General features: G+C 58.9%; 6 protein-coding genes and 1 non-coding gene across 7 annotated transcripts; 3 read left to right on the plus strand and 4 right to left on the minus strand.

The window, feature by feature from the left end:
• Positions 1–1779: 1779 nt before the first annotated feature.
• Positions 1780–4579, plus strand: VTJ83DRAFT_5605 (uncharacterized protein; the record flags this gene model as incomplete). Its single annotated transcript, XM_071012224.1, has 2 exons — positions 1780–2260; positions 2322–4579. The coding sequence occupies 2 exons, from the start codon at positions 1780–1782 to the stop codon at positions 4577–4579; spliced, it is 2739 nt and encodes a 912-aa protein (XP_070864980.1).
• Positions 4580–6980: 2401 nt separating this feature from the next.
• VTJ83DRAFT_5606 (uncharacterized protein) lies at positions 6981–7970 on the minus strand (the record flags this gene model as incomplete). Its single annotated transcript, XM_071012225.1, has 2 exons — positions 6981–7373; positions 7476–7970. The coding sequence occupies 2 exons, from the start codon at positions 7968–7970 to the stop codon at positions 6981–6983; spliced, it is 888 nt and encodes a 295-aa protein (XP_070864981.1).
• A 372-nt stretch (positions 7971–8342) lies between these two features.
• Positions 8343–9373, minus strand: VTJ83DRAFT_5607 (uncharacterized protein; the record flags this gene model as incomplete). The annotated part of the gene is made up of 4 exons (XM_071012226.1): positions 8343–8659; positions 8741–8886; positions 9025–9121; positions 9205–9373. The coding sequence occupies 4 exons, from the start codon at positions 9371–9373 to the stop codon at positions 8343–8345; spliced, it is 729 nt and encodes a 242-aa protein (XP_070864982.1).
• Positions 9374–10339: 966 nt separating this feature from the next.
• On the minus strand, positions 10340–19209 carry VTJ83DRAFT_5608 (uncharacterized protein; the record flags this gene model as incomplete). The annotated part of the gene is made up of 4 exons (XM_071012227.1): positions 10340–14104; positions 14160–18880; positions 18946–19021; positions 19132–19209. The coding sequence occupies 4 exons, from the start codon at positions 19207–19209 to the stop codon at positions 10340–10342; spliced, it is 8640 nt and encodes a 2879-aa protein (XP_070864983.1).
• Positions 19210–22492: 3283 nt separating this feature from the next.
• On the minus strand, positions 22493–23398 carry VTJ83DRAFT_5609 (uncharacterized protein; the record flags this gene model as incomplete). The annotated part of the gene is made up of 4 exons (XM_071012228.1): positions 22493–22572; positions 22640–22845; positions 22917–23121; positions 23218–23398. 4 exons carry the CDS (start codon positions 23396–23398, stop codon positions 22493–22495), a joined length of 672 nt encoding a protein of 223 aa, XP_070864984.1.
• A 699-nt stretch (positions 23399–24097) lies between these two features.
• On the plus strand, positions 24098–24680 carry VTJ83DRAFT_5610 (uncharacterized protein; the record flags this gene model as incomplete). The annotated part of the gene is made up of 2 exons (XM_071012230.1): positions 24098–24186; positions 24350–24680. 2 exons carry the CDS (start codon positions 24098–24100, stop codon positions 24678–24680), a joined length of 420 nt encoding a protein of 139 aa, XP_070864985.1.
• Positions 24681–24900: 220 nt separating this feature from the next.
• Positions 24901–24984, plus strand: VTJ83DRAFT_t119. The gene has a single exon. It is a non-coding gene; the product is annotated as a tRNA-Trp (tRNA).
• Positions 24985–25285: the final 301 nt, after the last annotated feature.

Below are 25285 nucleotides of genomic sequence, written 5' to 3' on the forward strand. Positions count from 1 at the left end.
CCTCGTTAACAATGAACGGAGTTGGGTTGTACGTTGTCGGATCTTTCTCAGTTGCTCATGGAGCTACAACTGCCAGCCTGCCTGCAGAGTCCACACTTCGGGAATGTGAATGCATGTCCTCATGCCATGCGGGACCGGAGTCACCGTGGGCGTCCGTAAAGAAGAGGCTGAGTTTGCAACACCTTAGAAACCCGGTCAATTCAGGGGACTTTAATTAATGAGAGAAAGCGGGCGGCGACCTCCAGGAGGCACTATATACCAGGAACTCGGCCTAGGCACGAAGACCTTCGGGCCACCTATCGCTGGATGGCGGCTTTGCTGTTATCCAAGAAGATGTTCACTGGGGAATCAACCAGCACCCGTCCTGTCCGCCGGACAGGGTGTACTACATACTGTGTAGTGACCTAGGTAGGTGGACGGATACTGTCCTTGGGAGGACCGTCCTCCGAGCCTAGTGCAAGCCTCGACTCTTGAGCGACAGAAAGTGGGAGGCGCTCTGGATGTGGCTGTCGTCCCAGACCCGGGCTGAGAGCTGCCGCAGCGGATCTTGAACCGCTTCCCTGGGGCCATTCCTTGTCGCTAAGCGTGGTGGTGTCGGACCTCGCCCCAGATCCCAGGTTCTGGCCCGACGGGCTGCACCCGCCATGAACAAGGCTCTTTGTATGCACAGAAATACGAGTATGCCGGTGGTTTGGGGTGTTGTCCCATTTCGGCGGTGGTGAAGCGAGGAGGCGTTTGAAGCCTGCTCGAGGTGGTGCCACCGTGATGCGGGGCCGGCACACTACGTATAGGTATACACAGTAGACACATTGCCCATGTGGACTCCGACATCGAGGGCCCTTTCACTCTCGCATCCCCCCCTGGCACGGAGAGCCGCAGGTGGCGATGGATAACGGCTGGGGTGACACCGCACCAACGCCTGAGCCCGACCGGAGGGAACCGTCACAGAATCGGCTTGCCGATGGCAAGAACCCAAAACAAAAACTTGGAACTTATGTTGGGGAACTGGCATTTGGAGGTTCGAGGCACTCGGCATGAGCGTACATACTGTGCGGGTGAGCAAGCCGGAGGGTCCCCATCTCTTTGGCTTGCCTGCCCAGGGTCACCGAGACCTATCTTCCTCAACCCTGCTCTCCCCAGATTTTGCCTCCCCGTCATGATTGGGGAAACGACGTGACCACGGTCAAAGTGGGCTTCCTGAGGAGCTGCTGGCCAATGGAAGGTTCCCAATTCCCAACACGGGGGTACCATGACAACCTTGAACCCTGTCTGTGCGGCCAAGGGTCCCCTGCCGACTGACCGTTTCCAATTTTTCCTCCTCCACACGGCGGACGGCACTGTTGCGCTGCGGCGGTCACTCCGCTCAGTGGGCACAAGGCCTGGCCGCTTTTGCCGTTTTTCCCTCACTCCTTGCAGGCGAGAACCATCGTTTAAAGTCTAGCCGGGCCCCGCCCTCTACTTTGTACACGTCGGATCTCCCGGTGCCGTTGGATTTCGTCCCGTTTCGTGTCCACGTCAATCATTCCCCTTATTGTCCCTTCGAAAACGACTGTTATTGCTCGTTGGTCCATGGTTGATGGTTGAGACGCCGCCGCTGCGAGCATCCAAAGGGGCGTGAGCACCGCTGCGGTCGGCGCTGATCGACTTACATTCCCCATCCGCCTCGCTCCCCTGAGCGAACGCGCCCGTTCGGCTGCGACCCCGTTCCACGGCGCCGTCCCCAACCGACCTCCGGCGCGGCACAACCAGAGGGCGTCTCGCCCCAATCCGCCGCCCACCATGCCCGGAATCCTGCCCATGAAAGTCATCAAGGTCGGCACCAGCTCGCAGAGCCGCATCGCCCAGGCCTGCGACCGGTGCCGCAGCAAAAAGATCCGCTGCGACGGCATCCGACCCTGCTGCTCGCAGTGCGCCAATGTTGGCTTTGAATGCCGCACCAGCGATAAGCTGAGCCGCCGGGCCTTCCCCCGGGGCTACACCGAGTCGCTCGAGGAGCGCGTTCGCGCCTTGGAGGCCGAGGTCCGAGAGCTCAAGGACCTGCTCGACGAGAAGGATGAGAAGATCGACATGCTCTCGAGGTTGCATGGCAACCGCCAGCCGCCCAAGGATCTCGCCCAAAGTCAAGCCGCTGCCGAGAAGAAGGAGCCGGGATCGACCGCCAAGGAAGACACATTCCGCGTCCAGGCCTCGCCGCTCCTCCTCGGCGTCGAGAACTCAGACTCGTACTTCATGGGCCCCTCGAGCGGCCGTTCGTTTATTGGTTCGTCGAGGCCTCGCTGTCTTGACCTCTCCCCTGCTCTTGGCTAACAGGCTGCCCGCAGAGTTCTTTAAGCGGAAAATGCAGGAGAATGGGAAGTCCTGCCCCGAGTTCAACCCCGAGGCCTTCCTCCACATCCAGGGGTGTTATCCGCTGACGACAAAACCGCCCGCTCCGACCATGAGGGTGCCGCCGCGTCTGTTCTCCGACCGCTGCGTCAACATCTACTTCCAAGAGTGGGCACCCCTCTTCCCGGTTCTCCACAAGCCCACCTTCCTCCGCGTCTACGAGGAGTTCGTGACGGACCCGGACAAGATCAAGAACAACCACAAGCTGGCCCAGCTCTACCTTGTCTTCAGCATTGCCGCCCTGTCGAGTGAGGGTTCGGATCTTCAGCAGGTTGCCGCGTGCGAGCAGCAGTGGCACCGAGCCCTCGAGGCGGTTCTCATGGACAACACCATGATGACCCTGCAGTGCCTCCTGCTGGCCCTGATGTACTGCTCCATCCGGGCCGATTACAAGAGGCTGCAGCACTACAAGGGCATCGCAATCGGCCTGTCGCATCGCCTCGGGCTGCACCAGAGCCAGAAGAGGTTTTCGTTTGGCGTTCTGACCACGGAGACGCGCAAGAGGGTGTTCTGGACCCTTTACACTCTCGACTGTTTCTCCGCGGCCATCCTCGGGCTGCCAAAGCTCTTGAAGGAGGACGACGTTCACGCCGAGTACCCGACAGACACAGATGATGAATACATTACCGAAAAGGGGTTCCAGCCCTGTCTCCCCGGCGAAGCTACCCGGCTCTCCAACGCCTTGGCGTTGTTCACGGGTGCCCGGGTCCTCGGCAAGATCCTGGAGAAGATTTACCCGTCGGCATCGTCGCACGAGCTCTCGCTTCAGCAGATGTCGGCCCTGGCTGCCGAGCTTGACGGCTGGTACGAGAAGCTGCCGCCGCACCTCCGCCTTACCTTCAAGCAGGACAAGCCGTCAACCGACGTTACTGGCAGCCGATCGCCTATCCTGGCTCTCGCTTACTACTACATGCGTACCTTGATCTATCGGCCTGCCGTGACATCTACCCTGGGGCCCAAGGCCGCTCCCGCCCTGCTCTCGGTCAGCGAATCGAGCAAGCACATGGTCCAGATCATTCAGCTTCTGGAAGAGAGAAGCATGGCCTTCGCTCTGTGCTTGAACAAGGCGGACACGCTCGTCCTCTGCGGTATGGTCTTGCTGTATCAGACGATGGATCTGAAACAAGACAGCAAGATGTTGAAAGATAACGAAAAATTGGTGAACGAGGTGGTCAAGGCTGCCGACAGGGCCAAGGCCCCCGGTTGCTACGACATGAAGCGCGTCGCGGCAATGCTGGTCACGCTCGACGAGCCGCCGGTCCAGAACCTTCCCACGCCGCCGAGGAATAGCCCCGATACCTGCCTTACCGCCCCGACGGCGCAACGAATGTCGCCCACCGCCAAGCAGCCGACCCTGGGACGGCATATCGCTGCCACCATTAGCGAGACGGATCTCCTGTCACAGCAGGAGAAGCTCCGCCGGATGTCGATGCCGGCGCAGCCACGAGGGGAACATGCGGTTGTGCGCCCTCGCGGGTCGTTTGACACTCCACGACCCCCACGGCTCGCACAGCGCGACCACCGGCTATCCTTCGGCCAGGCTCATGCCGCCCAAATCGCCATGCTCTCCCGCCTGTCCATGTCTCCGAACGTCAAGCAACAACAGCCGCCACATGAGTACTACCGCCCAGATTCGCACCCACAGCCAACCTCACCCTCCCAGGGCCAGACGCCTCATCCTTCGACAACCCAGGCCCAACAGGCGCAGATCTACGCACAACTGCAAAAGGGGTCCAGCGTGTCAACGGCTGAATGGGAGGCGCTCTTGGCATCGATCGAAGGCGGGGAGCTCAACGTGTACGACGCCATTTACGGCGGACCAGGGCTCGCTTTGGCCGAGGCGCCCGTGTCCGTGGCGGCCACCTCACCGACGACGACAACTACGACGGCAGCAACGTCAACGCCCACAGTGCCGGCATCCGCGACGAACGGCACGCGTGTTGCGACAGCATCCTGGTCTCCCGACTCCTGGGATCTCACGGGGTTCAACCTGGGAGATTTTGGCTCGGCCACGGGATCCTCGCACAGCGTGGTCAGCCTGAGCGAAGACGGGCTCAGCTCAGGCGACGAGCTGGTCAGTGTGGGGAGCGCGATGGAGTTCAGGAATGGGCATTTAATGAATCATGTGACGAATACGGCCGAGGGCTATCGTGTTTTGGATGGGATAAACCATACTGCCGCGTTTCCGCTTTGAAGTGGAGTTTCTTGTTTGGATCCTGATGGCCGTCATGATTGATGCAGGTTTGGACATTTGGCTCTCTTTGGATTTGGTTTTTGTTCCTCCTCGTTGGGTCTCTTTTTGTTCTCAGAGTCTCTACACCCGGCGTCTCCAGGAAGGCAAGGCTCGGTATATATACCAACGCACATATGGACATTCGTTTTTTTCTTTTTTTTTTTTTTTTTTCTTGTCAATTCTGGCGCGCGGGTGATGGAGGGTCTGGGCCGGCAACAATGGATTTCGGCGCCGGACAAATAAATGCTTTGGAGTTTTTGTGTTTTACCAAGGTCAACATGTTAACATCTCAGGTCATACCATTGGAGAATCGGTGCAACAGTTGTCGGAAACGCTTGAGAACCCTCCATCTCTTTGCCGGGTGGGGTTGTGGCCTTGCCTGTCTCGCCGTGCGTTCTTATCGGTCGCTTCGTGTAGCGCGCGCCCCCGCGCCACGAGTTTGGGTTAGTACATCTCGCAGCCAAAGACCTGGTGCCACATAACGTTATGATGGCCTTGACAGGCATACCTTGGCGATCGTGAAAACTCGACTGCATCGTTGCCAGGTCCGCACGGGGAACTTTGACAACCCAACCTTTTTGGAGAATGGAGGCTGGAGTACGAGATGCACAGTGCATGGCGTGGTAGCCGACTTCATGGCCTTGCCCTCAGGGTAACTCGGCATTCGCCTTTGCCGGCATTTGCCCAAATCGCTTTGTCTCGTGACATCCGAACTCAAGAGGTACCTTGCGGACCGAGTCGACATTGCGTCGAGGAGCACACACAGAGGCTGATCCGCGACTTGCCAGGGGAGGCAAACTTGCGACGAACGACCTTTGGAGATTCCAGAGAGGTAACACCCCCCCCCCCCCCCCCCGCCCCCCCTGCCCGGAAGATGCCGTCCACGACCTGCAAGGTCAGACCCAGGGCTCGCCCTGAAGCTCCTGTGTAGGTAACAGATGCTGCGTATTTCAAGGACAAAGGGGGGGAGCAACGACGGGGGCCACGACAGTCAGCCCAGCCGATGGGAATTGTTGCTTGGGGCGGGGGGAACAAGAGAAATCCCCCCCAACAAAGCCATGAACCCGCCATACCCGCCACCATCAGAGCGTTACCTGAAAACATCAGGTAACAAGGTGTGGATTGGTGTCAAACTACGTAGTAGACACCCGCAGAAACCGCCAGGTGGTGCTTGGTTTGGACCGTGGCGAGTCAGTAGGAGAACCCGGGGCCGCCTGGAAGAGGGATGAGGCGGGGAAGGGAGAATTTGGCGGCGGCTCGCCCTCTCCCCTCCTCTGAACTCCAGGACCTGGTTTCCAAGCCCGGACCGAGATCGGGATGTTTGGTGGTCATGGTTCCCTCCGATACGGACAACCCCATCGGCGCCCGTCGTTCGCTTGGCAAGCAGTGCCGATAGGATGAGATCCGAACTGGGCTACCCGGCCTCTGCCTGCAGAACAAGGGTGTTGCCGATACCCTTCTGGTCAGATGGTTTCGTCTGATACGCAACACCACGTGCAGGAGGGAACTGCATGACTCTTGTCGCCGTGAACCGGGTCCGCCCACGGACATAACGGACATGGGGTGGGAGTTGGGCCCCACCGGCCGCATGGTGGTGACCTTTCTTCATGGCTCAGTACGGAGCACGACATGGGCTTTTAGGAAATCGCAGTGTCATGGCTGATGCAGATGGATGGTGAAGTTGGGAACATGCATCACGGAACATGCCGTCAACCCCCGAGGAGGCTTCGGTTTCGCTGTCTACTTTTTCCCTAGGTAGGTATGGCCTGTCCTGCATTTCGCAGCGTTGGATCACAAGCGGCCGCAAGGGTCTCCCTCGGGTCTTGATGACATGGAACATCATGTCCGTCGAGTGGATTTCCATTGCGCCTTGAAGCCGTTGGTGCCCTTGTTGCCGCAGAGCCCGCCTTGCACGTACATAACGGCAACCAGAAACATCCATCCCCGGCAACTAACGGTTAGAGCTCGGAGACTCGGAAGTCTCTAGACTGGCTGCGTCACTGGCCGCAGGAGATGTGGCCACCGCTGAGCAATTGCCTTGCGATGCGCCCCAGGGAAACGCCATTTCCTATGATGCCATCGATACACGCAACGCCACGGGGAGCATTCGGGTGCAGAGGGTTGACATTCAGACGGGCCTTCCACCGAGTCTAGTGTTTCAATAAGCCTCACATGTCTGATCTCTGTAAAGCCCATGGGAGGGATGGTGCAGAGCGGAGCGCATGCACAGGACGCACCTGGCCTCCACCCACCACCAGCCCGGCTGGCACTCGGGTATCTCGGGCTCCCGCGTCCAGAGCACATTCGCTCTGTCTTTTCAGTCATATACACCTCCGTCCCCTCCCGGTCCCTTTTTTCATCATCAAAACTTCTTGCCCCACGCCACCGTCCCACCAACTACCCTTCCAAGCAAGTATCCCGCATAGAGCCCGGCCAAGATCGTCACCGGCCACCTCTGCCAGTCCCTGTCCCAATCCAGCGGGATAGGCACGGCACCCAGCCAGGCACCGACAACAGCGCCGACCAGCCCGCCGAACGTGTCATCCAGGGGCGCAGCGAAGCCGCCCAGCGCGGCCCAGGCGCGGCCGTCGACGCCGCGCACAAAGAAGAGCGGGAACAGCGCGAGCACGGCCATGTGCGCGGCGCAGAGCAGCGTGTGGGAGCCGTGCGTCAGGAACGGCGCGCCGAACAGGATCATGGTGATGTACAGGAAGGGTGTGACGAGGGCGGAGAGGAGGAGGGAGAGGACCGCCGTCTGTTCGGTTTGCAATGGTTAGTACCCAAGAAAAAAATGTAGAACGGGTGGTAAATGAACACAGAAAAACAAAGTAGAAAAAAAAAAAAAAAGCAAACATACAGTAGCACCCTTCCTCATGCCGCCATCAGCAGCAGCAGCCGCCTTCCGCTTCCCGCTCCCCAGCCTCGCCGGCATCGCCGTCGCCGTCGCCGTAGCCGTCGCCGTCTTCTTGCCCGCCCCGGCACCTGCCGCAGCCGCCTCGTCGCCCCCTTTCCCTCCGCTGCTGCCGGCGACAGGCAAGCACGCCAGCGCGTATGTGACCTGCAGTGCCGCCGTGACGGGCAGCGTCATGGACATCTCCGCGACGGGGTCGGCGACGAGGGCGCGGAACCGGGCCAGGAAGAGAGCGGCTTGGAGGGCGGGCAGGGCGTGCCTCGCGGTGCGTGCGAGCTGCGTCGGCTTCGTCTGGACGGGGCGGAGCGGTGGTTGCGGCTTCTCGTCGCTCGGCGGTGGTGACAGCGACGGCGGCTGCGCTGGTTGTGGCGACGGGGTGGGCTTGTTGGATTTGGAGAGGGCCGCGGTGGCGGCGGCGCCTTTGGCGGGCGTTGAGGGCATCGTGATGTGCGAAGTGCGGCGGCTGTCGAGTCTACGAGGGGGATTGAGGCATGTCGCTGGCGGATGGAGCGCAATGGGTGGTTGTTGCGGTTGTGGTTGCGGAAGAAGGGGAAGGCCAGAAATGGAAATGAAACTTGAACTTCCAATGTTGCGTTACGGGGGTCCAACGTGATGCCGACGCGACGGGTTCTGCTCGGCATGCCCGGGAAGAACCCTAACCCTGGCCCCTGAATCATCCATTGAACCACCCTCTAAGTTACCTCCTCCTGCTGCCTTGTTCCAAGAGCTTCATGGTCCCAATGGCGTTCTCTCGGGCAACGTCCCGCAAACCACGGAAATGAAAGCGTCATTAAGCCGTCCGAATCGGCCATCTTACTGGCCCTGGCCCTGAGCCTCCTGCGGAATCAGATTCCTCAATGACAGGTCATATACCACATCCTCCACCTTTTTCACAGCGTACTTGACCGAGTCCATCCTCTTGCGCAAAATGTCATTCTTGAGATTAAGCACCTGGAACCCGGCATGTAGGTCGCGAATGAAGCCGCTGATACGCACCGCCATGGCGGCGTCGCCCAGCGTCACCGCGTTGACCGCCAGCCGGCTGAGCTCGTCCACCACCGAGATGAGGCCGAGGAGGTACTCCTCGATGGTGATGTGGAAGGCGTCTTGATCCTTGAGGTTGACGGGCACTGTTTGGGGTCAGCCAATTGTAGCTTGGACAGCCATGCAGAACGCTGGATAGGCCCGGCCTGGTGGCATATTGCGCATACCGTTGAACACCTCGCCAACCTGCTCCAGCGTCAACAATCGCCCGAGTTCGCCCGGCTTGGACTCGGTCGACAGGCCACCGAGCCAAGCGCAGAGGACGACCGTCGAGATGGCATCCTGGACCATCCTCGTCCACTTGTAGTTGTACCTATGCAAGCAGGCAAGGAACGAGTCGCCGGCAGTCAGCATTGACTCTCTCACACACTCACCATCTCCTTCGCCGCACCCATCCTTCATCACACCTCGCTTATTCCAATCATCCCACGGGACCTGTCGGCTCACTCACTTATAATACGGATATTGCGACGCAAAGGCCGAGAGCTTGCCGATGCTCTCTGTCTCCTTCTTGATGCCGTCCTCCACCTGGCTGAGGAGGGTCGCATCTGGTCTCTGGTCAGTACCCCCACCCCCCCTCAAACGGCTGGTCATACGGTATCAAGAAAAGAAAGAGACAGAGAGAGCACACATTTGGACCGTGGCGTCGAGTGAATCCGCGACAGGACGCCCTGGGTGTACGAGACGTGCGTGTTCAGGTTGTCGAGGATCTGGTCCAGCTCCTTGCGCACGATGGTGTCCTCATCGATCTTGGCCTTGAGCTGGTCAAACAGGGCCGGGTCAATCATGGGCGGCGCCATTGTAGTGGGATATGTTGCTTCCCCCAACAAAAAGCCTCTTGGATGTCTGCGTTGGCTGTTGACGTTGGTTGACTGCGTCTGTCCCGTCTAGCGCGGAGTGGAGCTGATGCAGTGAAAAGAGTCGAGGTTCCGGTGCTGTCGTTTGCCTGCCGATGCGAAACCTGCCACCAGGCACCGGACCAATGCCTAGAATGTGATTGTAGTGTTGGCAAGAAAGCCTGGTAGCCTGCTGCCCATAAACTGCTGTACGATGAGGCTCCTTCAAAACGTCTGTGACTTCTGAAGTGCTTGCCCATCATTTGGTGTTGAAAAACAGATCTCTCTGCTTAGGCATCAGCACGCCTAGACCCTAACCCTAAACGCAACCTCAAGAACGGGACGGCCTGCCTCCAAGAAAACCAGTGTTTCCTGCCCTTTCTATGCCTTGTTCTCTCTTCATTCCTTCACCCGTATTTTTTTGTTTCTGATTTTGTTTCTATTTCTTTCCGATACCTTTCTACCCTGGGAACCCGCATGAATACTGTGTACAGATAGTATGGTCGTTGTCTCACATGTCATCCTCCCGTCCGTCTTCCAAGTTCGGCATCAAACATGATCACCATTGACGCCATGAAAAAGGGCCTTCTGTATAATTCAATCGAGGAAGATCAATCTCATTGTTCATCATAGTATGTCATCAAATACAATCTCGTCGCATCATGCCATCATCCAGCACAGAAGTTAGCCAGTTGCCCGACCAAGTCCTGCCCGAAAACAGACAGCCTCCCAAATCATCGCCGTCGTCATCGCCACCGTCATGACTTCATCTCACACTCATCAGAAAACAACACAAAATAGAGAAACAGCGACAAAACCAGAACGCAAGGAAAAAAAAAAAAAACAAAAACAACACAGATAAAGCATAAAGCAACGCCCAACTTCTCCCCTTCAAGCCCAGCCATAGGCTCACAAACCCATCCGCGCCGATCACGAGTCCTTAGTAAAGAACCGCTTAAATATCGACTTCAAACCCCCTTTGCCTTCCTTCTCCTTAGCCTTCTCCCGCTTCTCTTGCCTCTTGGCCCGATGAGCTTGTGAGTCTTGGTCCCCACTAGCCGACGATGCTGAACCGGCCACCGCGGGCGTCACCTCCACCGACGCCACCGGGGTCTTCGCCTTGGAATCCGTGTCCCTTTCCCGGTCCCTGTCCCTCTCGCGGTCCCTCTCGCGGTCTTTCTCGCGGTCGCGGTCACGGTGATAATGGTCCCGGCTGCTCGACTTGGGCCGCTCCTCGTCGTCCTTATCGTGGAAGCTCTTGCGACGCGAGCTGCTCCGCTCCTCGGAACGGTGCGCTTTGCTGCTGCTCCGCGTGGTGCTGCTCCGCTTCGGGTCGGCATCGCTGGCGAGAATGGCCGACCTGGAGTGTGATGAAGTTGGGCGCGGCGCGGCGGCAGTGTTGGGCTCGACAGTGCTCGAGGAGCGGGCGTCGAAGAATTTCTTGCTGCCGTCCGCCGACCTGTCGACGCTGTGGCGGCTCTGGCTGTGTCGGCGCGAGCTGCTGTGGTGGTGGTGGTGGGAATGCGAGTGCCGGTGCTCCGACGACCGTTCTGAGCGCTCGGACCGATCCCTATCCCTCTCACGGTCCCTGTCGCGATCCCTCTCGCGGTCTCTCTCTCTGTCCCTGTCCGTCTTGCCGAGCGACTCGGGCACCGAGCCGGTCTCCCTGGCCCTCTCAAGCTCGCGCTGGCGCCGCCGCTCCTCCCTGCGCCTATCGTGAGCAGCTTGCTCCTCCGGAGTACGGTGCCTCCGTGAGTGAGGGCTGCTCCGGTGCTCCGAGTAGCCGCTGTCCTCCCGCGTCGGGGTACGGGGAGGTTCGTCCTCCCCGCGTGAGCGCACCGACGCGTGGCTGTCCGAACGAGAACGATAAGACCGTCTTGAGAAGGTCTCCTTGCTTCCATCGCGACTGTCACGCTGGTACGACCGATGGCGCGACGAGTGCGATGAATGATGGCCGCTGTAGTGTCGCGAGCCATAGGCCGCCTTGGAGTCCTCGGCCGCGAGATTCTCTCTGGTCCTGTCTTTGTCGTCTACTGAGAGGTCAGCAACAGGTTCAGGAAGATCTCTCGACCTGGTTCTGCCCCGATCCTCGACCGGCTCCGCCGAATCCAGCAGTGACATGGCGGGCACCTCAACCTCCTTCCCCTTCCCCTTCAGGTCAAGCTGCGCTTCCGGCGCACCAAGGACGGCGGTTCCTGGACTGGAGAATGTTGGACTGGACGGTGGACTGAGAGCCTCGGCTGTGGCGTAGAGGACCACGGCGGCAGCCACCATTTCTTCAGCCTGCTTGATGGTGTTCTTGCGCCGGCGGCGTAGGCTGCGCATCCGACTCAGTTCCTTAGCCACAGGATCATCAAGGTCAGGGAGAATGACCGCGGGCGTGGGCACGCGGAAGCCAAGAATTGGGCCTTCCTCTTGACCTGGAACTGCCAATCCCGTCGCTGGCGATGGGTCAGCAGCCTTAGCCGCCTCAGCCTCGGATGTAGAAGCAACACCGCGCTCGGCAACCTCCACTCCATCTCCAGAGGCTCTCTGTTCAACCCTCTCCGTTGATTCTTGTTGAGTCGGAGTAGCCGTGTCGACGACGTGGAACGACTCAGAGAGCGGGACCGCCTTGTCCACCACGATTTGGGAAGTCTCCAAGGCCCTGCTCTCAGTCGCAGGTTCCGGCGTCGCCTTGGTGGTAGCACCTAGATTGTTGGAGCCATCCAGTTTGGCCGCAGCTTCCTCAAGGCGCGCGACCGCAGATGCGCGGTCATCCTGTTTTGACAGGCTATGCGCAGCCACACCAGCAGCAACACCCACAGCCCCGACAACAGCAGCCCCGACGGTAATCTCCTTCAAGTGTGAGCCACCGGCTGTCACAATGTCCTTCGTGGCAGAAGACAACTCCTTCACGCCATCTCCCAGCGAGAGGGAAGTCTCGGTGGGCAGCGTGAAGGTTGTCTCTGTCGGTAGCGGGTACGTGGACTCTGTCTGGACCGTCTGGAGAGTGAAGCTTGTGGCGCGAGGATCGTAATCTGAGGCGGCATGATGCACCGTGCGATACTGAGCCGGACTCTCGGACCGCGTCTTGCTAGTGTCCACATCGAGACGGCCACGGCTCTCAGTCGAGATGGCATAGTCGGTGACTGCAATCTCAACAGGAGCAAGCGCTTTGGCCTCGACATCAGAAGCCAGCGCAACAGGCTCGGCCGGGTCGGTTGTGATCCCCTTTGAAACGATCTGCGTGGCATCCCTCGACACAAGCTCTTCGGCTGGAGCGGCGGTCGTTTGAGCAACCTCGGCAGCCAAACCAACGCCAGGTGTGAGTGCCAATGCAGCCGGAGATCCGTGGACAGCGCGAACCGCCACCTTGGTCTCGGCGTCCTCCGCGTTCACCAAGACTGCCGATTCCTCAACATCGTTGGGCAGTTGCCGGCTGATAACGACGGACTCGGAGGTAGTTTCGGAGACAGAGCTGGTCGAGAGGGTCGCAGTGCTTGATGAGGTCAATGCGATAAAACCAGAGGTTTCAGGTGCAGAATGCTCAACCGTCGAAACAACAGTAGCAGCGGCTTCTTTCGTCTCTTCTGGTTTCTCACTGGCCGACTGAACGGGTTCAGGCTCGGCAACGGAACGCTCCACCACGACCGGCTCTTCGGCGAGCTGGGAGGTGTCCCTGCTCAGGACGACCAATGACTCATCAAGAGAGGCATCAGCAGCGGCAGCATCCACCTTAGGCGGCAGCTGTTCCGAATCGGACGGCAGTTGGGCGGACGCAGTCGACGGGTCGACAAGGACTGACTCCTCCACGAGCTGGGAGCTTTCAGTGCCCGAGACTAGGACTGGCTCGTCAGCCGCAGAGTTACTAGGACTCTTTGTAACCGGTGGCTCGGAGTCAGCGCTGTCTTGAGACGATCGCTTCAAGACTGCTGGTTCTTCGCAAACGTCGCCTTGAGGTTGTGAAACCTCAGGAACAGACGCAGCATCCACCAAGATATAGTCCTCCGCGATCGTCTCAGGAATCTGCTTCTCGGACTCCACATTGAGCTCAGTTATCTGTGTCTCGGCAGGTGCTTCGCTTCCCACCGGTTGAGTGGCGAGCTCAGTGACCTCGCTTGAGTGCTCCGAAGCAATCGGCACCTCGGCTGGCTCGGCGATTTCCGTCGTCAGCTCGACGGCGGGCTGGTCCTGAATCTGGCTGGTTTCGGCCGGGACGCTCTGCCCTTTGAGCTCAGTCTGGGGCAATGCCTCAGTTGCCGCAGCTGTCTCGGATACTTCGGCGACAAGTTCTGCCTCAGTCGTCTCGCTGGCCCGAACAGACTTGTCGGTTGTGGCTGCTTCTTCAGCCCCCGCAGGTTCGCCAGAGGTCTCTTTATCAGCAGTGACAAGTTGCACCTCAGACTCATGCTTGACCTCCGCAATGGGGGCAGTCTCAGGAACAGGAGGCTCAGGAGTTGGGCCGACGGCTTGGACTTCGGTGGATGAAGGCTCCTCGGTGAGGGCCGCTGCAACAGACTTTTCAACGGGAACTGGAGTTACTTCAGCGACATCCTCGGCTGGTGGCTCACCCGCAGCCTTGGTGTCCGTGACCTCTTGAGAAATCTCGGCGGCGGTCTCGGCTGGAGCCACAGTCTCCTCGAACCCAGAAGATGGGGCGGTCGTGGCTGCCAGGTCGCCAGAAGTCTCGGCCGTCTGATCTGGCGCGGAATCCTGGTGCATCGTCAGTAACATGCCACGCAGAATTGGGGACTGTCTCGACACTTACGTCCTGCTCGCTGCCAGCGATGTCCTGTACATCATGGCCGCCCTGGGCCTGCTCGGCCTCCAGGGCCGTCTCGGTTTGTTTCGCACCGGCCTCGGAGGCAGCATCCTCCGTGGCGGCAGCGTCGATCTCATTAATTCCAGCCGCATTATCGGTATTAAGTTGTTGGGTATCAAGGGTATCATCGTGCGAAACAGTCGAAACCTCCTGGGTATCATGGGTATCCGAAAGCCGCGAGTCCAAGTCCGCGTCCTTTGGTTGTTGCGAAATGCATTCTGAAGCCTCCTGTCCTGCCATGCCACTGCCATCGGGGGTATCAAGCAATACTGGGTCGTCCTCACCTCTCGCCTTGTTCTCTGTCGTCTTCTGCTCACTCGGAACGAACCCAATCTTGTCCCTGCTCTCATCGATCCTAGCAGGCTTAGGTTCTTCGGGTTCCTTCTTCTCGTCGGTCTTCACGTCGTCAGCCACAGGCTCGGCGGCCTTCTCAATCGAAGGGACCTCGTCCGCCACCTTGACCTCCGCGACGGGTTTGGCATCCACAGCCACGTTAACGTCTTCTGCTGGCTTGGCCTCATCCGCCGGCGTGGTCTCCTCGACTGGCTTGATCTCCTCGGGAGATTTGGCGTCCTCCGTCGGTTGAACATCCTCAATCGTCTGGACATCATCAACCAACGTGGCATCCTCGGCCGGCTTCGCCTCCTTGACAGGATCGCTCTTCGGCTCTTCGGCGGGAGCAGCTGCGCCATGATCAGCGGCTTCAACCTTGGCCTCCACCGACTCTGTCTTTGCCTCCTCAGCAGAGTCTGCCTTGGCCTCCTTGACTGGCTCAACATTGGCCTCGGTAGTCACGACTGCTGCTTCCTTAGCAGGCTCAGCCTCGACCTCCGTGCCGGTCTTCGCATCCGCGGCAGGCTCGGGCGTAGCCTCCTCAACAGGTTCGGTCTTAACTTTGACGGGCTCAGCTTTTGCCTCCTTGGCCGGCTCACTCTTGGCTTCGTCGATAGTCGCGGCCTTGACCTGAACTTCTTCAGCCGATTCGACCTTGACTTCTTCACGCATCACCTCTTCGGCAGGCTCAGGTGTGGGTGCTTCCGCCAGCTCAGCCTTGAGCTCCTCAGCCTTCGGCTCCTCAGCTGGTTCGGCCTTAGCCTCCTCCACGGTCTCGGTCTTGACCTCCTCAGCCTTGGTTTCTGCGATGGGTTCGGACTTGACGTCCTCGGCAGATTCAACCTTGACCTCCTCCACCTTGAGCTCCTCAGCCTTCGGCTCCTCAGCTGGTTCGGCCTTAGCCTCCTCCACGGTCTCGGTCTTGACCTCCTCAGCCTTGGTTTCTGCGATGGGTTCGGACTTGACGTCCTCGGCAGATTCAACCTTGACCTCCTCCACCTTGAGCTCCTCTGCTGGTTCAGCCTCGGTCTTTTCAAGAAGCTCGGTCTTTCCTTCCTCGACAGACTCAGTCTTCGCCTCCTCGATTTTCTCTGTCGCAACCTCGGCAACCTCGGATGCCTCTGCGGTGACGGGCTCAGACGCCTCAGCAGCTTTAGGCACAGGCTCATCCTTGGTCTCATCGGTCGGGATAGATTGGGCAGGGGCATCGGTTTGAGCGGCAGCAGACTCATCAACGGGCGCGGGTGTCTCGTCCTTCAAAGCTGCAGACTCCTCGGCCGTCGTATCCTTGGCCTCAGTGGCAGCTTCGGTAGCGACCTCGACCTTCCCCTCCGGCTCGGGCTCGGCCGGCGTGTCCTTGGCGTCAGCGGTGGCTTCGGAGGCGGCCTCAACCTTTGCTTCCGGTTCGGGCTCGGCCGACTGCTCTGTTGGTGCAGGGGCGGAATCTTCGACTGTCGGCTCGTCCTTGAGGGGCTTTTCGATCTCGACCGCGGCTTCCGCGGGAACGGCCGCCTTGGTAGCGGAAGTCTCAGCTTCAGGGGCAGGCCCATCCTCGCCGTCAGCCACTGGTTCATCCTTGGTCTCGACGACAGGTTCAGATGCCGGCTCAGGAGCAGGCTCCTCCTTTGGCTCCGGTTCCTCCTTGACGTCGACAACGGGCTCCTCCTTGGTGTCAGGACCAGATTCATCCTTTGCCTCTGTAACAAGTTCGGGAGTAGGGTCAACCGCGGGCTCCTCCTTGACTTCAACCGCCAGTTCATCCTTGGCCTCAACGACAGGCTCAGGCGTAGGCTCGACAGCTAGCTCCTCCTTTGCCTCAATGGTGGATTCGGCAGGCTCATCTTTGACTTCCGCAGCTGGCTCATCCTTGGCTTTGGCAAGAGTCTCTGTCGTGTCCTCGGCAGCAGTCTCCGACAGGGGTTCAGTAGCCGGTTCATCCTTGACATCGACGACAGGCTCGTTCTTAGCTTCTGGAGCCGATTCATCTTTGCCCTCAACAGCGCTCTCCGTTGCGGTCTCTGGAGCGGGCTCTGGTGAGGACTCGACAGGAGTCTCGTCCGTGACCTCCGCACAAGAGATGAGTGTAGACTCGGCAGCGGTGTCGTCCTTTGTCTCAGCGGCAGACTTGCCTTGAGTGTCGGCAGTGGGTTCCTCTTTGGCCCCAGCAGGAGGCTCCTCCTTGGTCTCAGCCGGAAGATCCTCCTTGGTCTCGGTGGCGGGGTCTTCTTTGGCCTCAACAGCAGGGGACTCGCTTCCAACCCCAGTAGCCGACTCTTCCTTGGTCTCAACAGCCGGTTCCTCCTTGGTCTCGACAGAAGACTCGTCCTTGGCCTCAACAGGAGGCTCTTCCTTGGCCTCAAGAGGAGACTCCTTGGCCTCAACAGCCGGTTCCTCCTTGGTCTCGACAGAAGACTCGTCCTTGGCCTCAGCAATCGGCTCCTCCTTGGTTTCAACAGGAGGCTCCTCCTTGGCCTCAACAGCCGGTTCCTCCTTGGTCTCGACAGGAGGCTCCTCCTTGGCCTCAACAGCCGGTTCCTCCTTGGTCTCGACAGGAGACTCGTCCTTGGCCTCAGCAATCGGCTCCTCCTTGGTTTCAACAGGAGGCTCCTCCTTGGCCTTTACAGGAGGCTCTTCCTTGGCCTCAGTGGCCGGCTCCTCCTTAGTCTCAGCAGGAGACTCCTCTTTGGCCCCAGCAGCAGCCTCAGATGTAGGCTTGGAGGAAGACTGTTGCTCAACGTCGGTAGCAGGCTCGGTAGCAGTCGCGGCGGGCTCATCCTTCACCTCAGCAACCGGTTCATGAGCAGGATCATCCTTAGTCTCTGTAACAGGCTCTTCCTTCGCCTCGTCTGCAGGGGCCTCATCCTTAACTTCGCTGGTTGGCTGGGAGACCGGCTCCTCTTTCGTCTCAGCGACAGGCTCTGGAGCAGGTTCAGCAGCCTTCTCTGGCTCCACAGCCTTGGTTTCAACAGCGGATTCTTCTTTGACCTCAGCTGTAGAATGTTCGGCCTTGGTCTCGGCGGCTGTCTCGGTAGCAGGATCGTCCTTAGTCTCGGCGACTGGTTCATCGTTGGTTTCAGCGACAGACTCCTTGATGGACCGGGCGATCTGCTCAGGCTCTTCGGCCTTGATCTCGACGGTGGGCTCGTTCTTCACGTCACTGATTGGCTCAAGGACGGATTCCTGGGGCTGAGCTGCCGGCTCCTCTTCGGTCTCAAGGACGGTCTCCGGAGCGGGTTCGACGGTCTTCACCGGCTCTTCGACCTTCTGCTCAGCAGGCGTAGTCTCGGCAGCCGCAGCCTGTTCTTGGGGCACCGACTCTGGAACAGTAGCGGGTTCCTCCGCCTCCTTTTTGTCCTCCGCAGCATTGTCCGTCTTGGATGATTCAGGCGCAGAAGCCGGTTCATCTTGAGTGTTCTCGGGCTCAGGGTCCGCCGTGGTATTGGTAGCAGGCGTGGCGACATCGTCGGATGGCTTCTCAGGCTCAGCAGGCTGTTCAGCAGATTCGGCGGCCTCCACCGCAGTAAATGTCTCTTCCTTTGGCTCTGCCACGGGTTCTTTGGTGGGTGGCGTCACAGTTTCGGTGGACGCTGGCTCGTCCTGCTTCTCGGCCGATGTCGACTCCTCGACGGGCGCAGGGGGGGCGGGTTCAGTTGCCTTCGCGTCAGACTCCTCAGCAACGGGTGGTTCAGGGGCATTAGACGGTGCCGGAATCGTCTCAGCGTCGGCGGGAGCGGGAGCTTTGGCGGCGGTGGTCTCAGGAGCAGAGGTGGCCTCTGCCTTGGGCTCGGTCAATTCCTCCGCCTTCGCATCAGGCTCGGTTGAGGCAGCGGTAGCACTAGCGGTAGGGTTGCTGTCTTCAACAGCCTTGGGCTCGTCATTTTGCTTCTCTTCCGGAGGGGCCAGGCTGCTAGCTTCCTCCTTCGGCGTCTCCTCAGCCGGGGCAGCCTTCTCTTCACCAGTAGCCTCCTCAGACGCGGGAGCAGCAGCGACTGCGGCAGCAGCGGTAGCAGCAGCGGCAGCGGTAGCAGCAGGGGCGACAGCGGACGCTTCAGCAGGTTCGTCCTTCTTGTCCTTCTTCTTCTTCTTGTTCTTCTTCTTATTCTTGCTGCTGCTGGACGGGGCGGCCTCCTCCGACTCTTCTTTGGCGGGTTCAGGCTCGGGTGGAGGTGGAGGCGGCGGGGCTGGTTCGGCCGGCTTCTCCTTCTCGGCGGCCTTCTTCTTCTTGTTCTTCTTCTTCTTTTTCTTGTCCGAACTGGCGGTTGCCGCCGGCGCCTCCCCCGCTACCAGCGCCTCGCCACTGCTGTTCGGTGAAGTGGTGGCATTCTCGCCTTGTTCTAGAAACCCAGTTAGCTATCCGGAACAAGATCGTCACGCAACCTCGGCGCAAAACCACACTTACCCTGGCCGTCTAGAGGCGCGTTCTCGTCCTCCGAGTCCGAGGGGTGGAAGTACTTGACCTCCCCATACTGAGCTACCTGCACATTATTAAAATCGGTATACGCGATGTTGTCTAGCTGGACCTGGGACCAATGCAGGTTCGTCCGGGTAGGACAGAACTCGACATTCTCTCCTGGGATGCTCATACTTGTGGGACGCCTGCCTCTGCCTTGTCGGAGGGGAGCTCGACCGTCACGACCTGAGGGGTGTTCTTATTTTCCTCCATGCAGAGCGAGCCACAGCGCGTGCGGCTGCTGGGGCAGGCAGGTGGGGTATTCGGGAGAGGAGAGTTGCCTCGAGAGGTGGCGGGCGTGCTCGGGATGCTGCAGGCCCCGGCAAGCACTGTATCTTTGGTGGGGCGTCGGGTCGTTGACGACGCACTGCAAGTGGCTGGTTACGATGCAAAAGCAGGTGGAAATATGGAGATATTAATGTACGCACAGCTGTATGTGCAGCTGCCGCGCGCCGTTCGGAAAGGGCCTTGGGGGATCACGGTCTGTGGTTGGCCGTGACGAGTAGGTAGGTTGTGCGGTTGGATGGGCGTGATCGGGGTGCAAAATCAAAAAAGTAAACAAAGCTCGGGGAGGGTGGGGGGTTTTGTGCTAGGACCTGGACGAAAAAATAACAAAAAAACCACGCTTCTCTCCAAGATGGTGTGCTGAAGTGGCTGACGGGTTGAAAGTGGCTTACGTTCATGAAGTTTCCTTACCGTGTAAGGAAGAGAACAGAAAGGGCCTCTGCAATTCCTCGCCACATGGAGCTGTCTCAATCAGGAGGAGGGGTGCCGGTGGGTGACGGTTGAGGAAGGCGCATGAGGGGATCCAGCCTTTCAGCGCTCCTTCCCTGGAACAGCAAGCCGAGGATAGGTCAAAGAAGAAAGACCACAAGACCGGTATTTCTTGGCAATGGACGAGCGTCGTTCCTCCACTCACAGCAGTGAAACCCTCCCGCATCACGGGCATTGACGGTCATACCCCACGCAAAGCGGATGCATGCTCGCATTCTTCCTCGATATGCGCGGGGTCGCAAGACCTCCGGCCTCATCAATTGACCTCTTGGGATTCGAGGCCGGCGGCATCGGCCCACAAAGCTGCAGTGGCGCCACGTCGCAACGCCATAGCGATTGGATTCCGACCTCCAACCCCCAGCAATCACTGATCATCCGGATGGCATCACGACAAGGACATCTGCAAGGCTGCTACCCAATGGAACCGGTGGTGGCGAGGGATGACAAGTGAAAATCAGCCGGCAACCGCATTGGGTTCGCAGATGTCAGCAAGTCCTTCAAGCAGAAGAAAAAAAGCCGAAGGAAGGCGAACGAGCTTAGCTCTGTCGTTTCTCAAAAGCTGAGCGCGAACATCACCACATTGGAAAAGGTCTTGAGGCTAGCCTCACATCCGATTGTTGGCCGGGACGCAGCCAGGGAATTGGCGCCATTGGGCCGCATTGGTGCCGTCACACGGGCCGCCGTTCTTTTGCTCGGATGGAGGCGTCGTTGGCACCTTGTCCCGGAAAGCCCCAGTCCATTGTGCAGACGGCATTGCAGCTCAGAAAAGCCACCTCAACGGGAAGAGAGATGACGGACGGAGAAAGAGGAGGTGTTGTGGCGGTTAGGATGGATGTCCTACATCACGACTATATCCTTTCCCTCCTGTTCCTGAGCCATCCTACCCTCTCCTGCGGGAGCAGCGAGTCCGGATCACGAACAATGGGTCGTGTCCATGATCGTCGTGGTGGCGCGAGAGTTGCTGTGTGTGGTGTTGCGCGCCCACCTCTGGAGTGCTACGTGGTTGACTGCGGACTGGTCGCTTGCCGGGGCCCCCTGCACGCAGCCGGTCTCCAACCGCGAATGGTACCTTAGTTCGGGTGGATCACTATAAGTTCTGCTAGCGAATTTGGGACGGGACGTGGGGTAACCCTCCCGGTCGGCAAGGATGGCCAGGGTATGTACCTCATCGGCCGGTCAACGCATCCGCAACAGCCAGCCGCCAGCGTTCGCTGCCATGCAGATGCAGTTGTGCAAGGCCAGATGCTGCGCGAGGTTGGAGATTCCAAAGGCCTCTCCTGGCCGGTCTGGATGCTGTGGTGAGATGGAGATGTGACAGCAGCTCTGGTCCGGGTGAGCGGCGATCAATCTTCGGGCAAAAACAAAAACACTTGGAAGCTAACATGAGAGCCGTGTTCTCTCACCGCCCAACCTGCATCTTGGCCGGGGTCGCTCCAACGTCCCCCACTAACACCTGATTTAGGAACGTTGTGTGCACCGTAGGTGTTGGGTGAGCAGGCTGCGGGGAGAATGCAACGGCAAAATCTTTGCTCTCTGACAAGACTGGGCGGCAGGGCGAAGGTTGGTGAACTTTGCTTTCCATTCGGCAAGCGAAGCGGCTGGAGTCATTGATAGGGAAACCCGAGCAGGCGATATCGCCTCCAACCGTCGAAGCATGAATTAATAGCATGAGGGATTTTGACCTCGGAAATGCAAAGACGGCCGGCAGCTCTGTTGTGTTGCTGAGGAAGACGCAGTTTTGAGCACGCCGAGCTGACGGCGGCGGCGTGCTTTGGCCGGAGATGCACCCCACTCCGTATTATCTACTGCGTACTCCGTGATGCTGAGATCGGCATGGTCCGCCGAGAGATCAAGCGCCGCGCTCCCCCACTGAGGGGCACGCCTTGACCACCAACCAAACCTGTCCCCATCGCAGCAGCATGGCACATGACTCCCTCAAGCAAAGAGGCAATCCCCAACGTAAATGGCAACGCCATGATGCAGGCGCCATGCTCTACGCAACGCTGCTGGGCTCGTGAACGGCCGATGACGCAGAATGACAAAACCGACAGAGCCTGGAGCCGCTGATCCCACACCAACCCCTCCACGCAACCGAAACCATGGTTGGTCTTCGAGCGCCGCTGGTGCGTGAGGCTGGGGGTTCGATAACCAATGAGCAGAAAGCGGTGTGTCTGCACTTCTCTCACCGGCAAGACTGCTTGGCGGGGGTCGGCCGGCGCGAACGTCACGGCAGCGGAGCTTGTTCGGGGTTCTCGGCGCCCGGAGAACGACAGAGAGCAAGACGCCGCCGTCAACAGCAACACATCGCAAACACCAAGGCGTGACACTGTTTGGTGTTTGATCCTTTGCCGATTACCCAAGGTGTACCTCACGTGCTACGCACCCGAATAGTGAAACTGCTGAATGACCTCCCATCCGTAACTACATGACAAGATTCCAAACCCCCAACGCCGACGACACCTCCGCTGGGAGAGCGTAAACCCAAACTTACCCCCGATATCCATGGAATGGGCAGAAGCGTGCAGACTTCTTCCATCCTCGCCATCCACACCACCACCGTCATCCCCGCTGCTACCATTGACACCAGCGCCCGGCAACCACCTTGCTATATGCCCCATATCACCCCGCCAAACGCCAAGGCTCGCACGCCCAATCTCGCGACAAGCCCCATGGTGCCAGGGCGACTGGCAGAGGCTGAGCTCTTCGCCTCCAGCACCCAACCTTACATGGCCATCTCGGCCTGCAGCCTTCTGAGTTCTGCCTCCTCGTCGTCCTCCGCGACCGCCGGCGCCTTGCCCTTGACTGCGCGCAAGAGTCAGCCTTCTTGACGAAGCAGTTTGCGAGGCGGTGAACCTGGAACAAAACTCACCTTCCCCGTTGGCCACCGTCGGCAGACGCTGGATATTGTCCACAGGGACCGTGCCCGTCTCGAGCATCTTGTCCTCGAGCTCCTGCTGCTGGAGCTGCTCCAGTTCGTCCTCGAGTTCTGCGTCGTCCAGCTGAGGCCCAACGGCGATGCTGCCCATCGCCTCCGAGATCTCCTCGTTGAGCCGGTTGGCCTCTTGCAGTTTTTCTCTGCAGGTGCGGTAAGTACAAGTTCCACACTGCTGTTGTTCCGAATGGTCATGAGGTAGGAGGGCACGTACATTTCCACGTCAACCTTTTCGGGTGTGAGCTTGCCGTGGATCTGCTTCATCACCGCCGCGGCCCGCTGCATCGCGAGGAACGTCTCCTGGTTGATGTTCGCCGACTCGATGGTGTTTATCTGTTGCTCGAGGGTCGTAATGTGGTTGAGCGTCTGCTCCAGGTCATGCTCATGGAGCTTCTTGCGCCGTAGGGCCGCCTTCGCCGCTGTTCACATCAGAACGGGTCAGCGTTGTCCAGATCGCAGCGCATATCTCAGGGGACTGAGTCCGGTGCCAAGGTAGACGAGCTGGGCGTGCCTACCGGTCTTGTTCGTGGTGACGTTTTTCTTGGCGATCTGCTCCTGTTGCTCGATCTGACGGAGAAGATGCGCCTCGCGCTTCTGCAGCATCTCAAGCTGCGTCCGCAAGTCGAGGATTACATTCTTGGGCGTGTCTTTCCGCTTCTGCGCGCCACCGCCAAACCAGCCCCAGATTCCCGACATGACTACTAGTACGTGTGTTGGGGGTTCTGCGCGACGATGTCGATAGGAGTCTAGAGAGCGCGCAGTGTCGTCGAGCCGAGGCTTCAAAGCTTAGGAAAGGTTGGTGCTGTAAGGGCGCAAAGAGGGCAGCTGATCAGGTGGGCCGATGACGACGACTCCCCTTGTTTGGCGGGGTCGCAGCCTGGCTCAAGGCAACTCTGACCGTTGTTCAAGAATCGCGCGGGGTGGAGATGCGGCCGTCCAGCCTGGATCTGTCGACAAAACTTGATAGATACGGTATAGAGATCGGAGATGGCGTACGTTCGAAGTGGTTATCGCGAGGTTTTCTGGGCAAGGCTGCCTCTCGGCGGATGATGCAAGTCGTTGGTGACAACGGGAGATCCGGGCTTGGGCGGGTGGCGATTGTGGCACGCGCTGCCCCTCGGCCCCACCACCATATCTGACCGAGTCACGTGGTCTGGTAGTGATGACTAAGCAACGCTCAGGATGACTTGGGATGCTGCGACTAACAACCCACCTAGAGACCCAACGCTTCCATGTCCAAGTTTTATCGCCCGTCTTGGGTCTTGTATTGTGAGCTAGGTGCCTATACGGAGATCTTTCTCCGACGAAGCTGAAGCGCCCGGGGTTGATCCAGCATACAGCCCTCAGCAACTTGAACCTAGCTCTGGGCATCAGTTCCGGCTTTGGACCAGCAGGATGTCAAACGGTCCATTGCCTTCCCAGCTTTGTCTCCTCTCCGACTTGCCCAAGAAGCAAGTGGGTGACAAGGTTCGGTTTTTAGGGTGGTGGGTTCCCCCCTCCTGAGTGCAGCATTTCAGGCCCTGCAACAGTTGTCTTGATCCTCTATGGGTTCAAGGACTGCCGCTATCTTCAGGGTTCGGCCCTCGAAACAGAACGATGTTAGGTGTTGGTCAAGACCCAGTGTACCTAGCTAACTCCTCATCTCAGTGTTGTATCATATACGGTGCGTGCTGGTGTCTTGACGCTCGAGCATCGATCGTCCGGACAAGCTCGGCCCGTCCGTGCTCTGGTAGATGCGAACCTTATTCTAGAAAGCCTGGGTCGGCAGCACACCCGGGACGGGGAATGGGTAAACGTCATCGGATACATCACCGATATTCCCGACGAATCCCACGACGGTGACTCAGCCTATGGCGGCGTGACGATTCGCGCTCAAGCCATCCTCCTCTGGTCAGCCGGACCCGTCGACCCGCAGCAGTACGAAGCCTCAGTCAAAGCCCTGGCTGAAGCAGGCCAGGCCGGCGGCTGCGCCAGCTGATGCACGCCTCGTTTTTTATGAAGATTCTCGATTCGGTTACCGATGGCTTTCTGCAGACTAAATTGGCCTGCGACAACGACTAGAAAACATGGGCAGGACTCGGGAAGGACTTCAGAATCCTCCTCGGACAACATCCTTTTGTTTTCCATTGCCTACTCAGTGGATTACGGGCACAAAACACCATCCTGGCTCACCGTTGCAACCAACAGGTAAAAAATCAGGGGCCTTGGCGCAACGGTAGCGCGTTCGACTCCAGCTACTCCAAGCCATCGAAAGGTTATCCGTTCAAATCGGGTAGGCCTCATGACCTTAATTTTTTCCCGGAATATCCTTCTCTGTTCAAAACATTTTTGCCCGGGGTTTTACCGTGATTTTCTACTTAATACCGATGGGTCGTGGTCCCGATTCGTCTATCAGTCTTGTTTCGAGCTGCCGGACGATCCCGACACCCCAACTAGACACTGAGATCTTCCGGTGTGGCTCTGGTATCGGATGCAACACCCAACGTGTGCTTTTCTGTTCACCTGAGAAGAGACCAATGACATCCTTATTAAGTTGTGGCTTGTCGGGAGGGGAGGGTGTCACCGGCATGTGCAGACTATTAT

This window comes from Remersonia thermophila, chromosome 5 (assembly GCF_042764415.1).
Source record: "Remersonia thermophila strain ATCC 22073 chromosome 5, whole genome shotgun sequence".
Classification (NCBI taxonomy): Eukaryota; Fungi; Ascomycota; class Sordariomycetes; order Sordariales; family Chaetomiaceae; genus Remersonia; species Remersonia thermophila.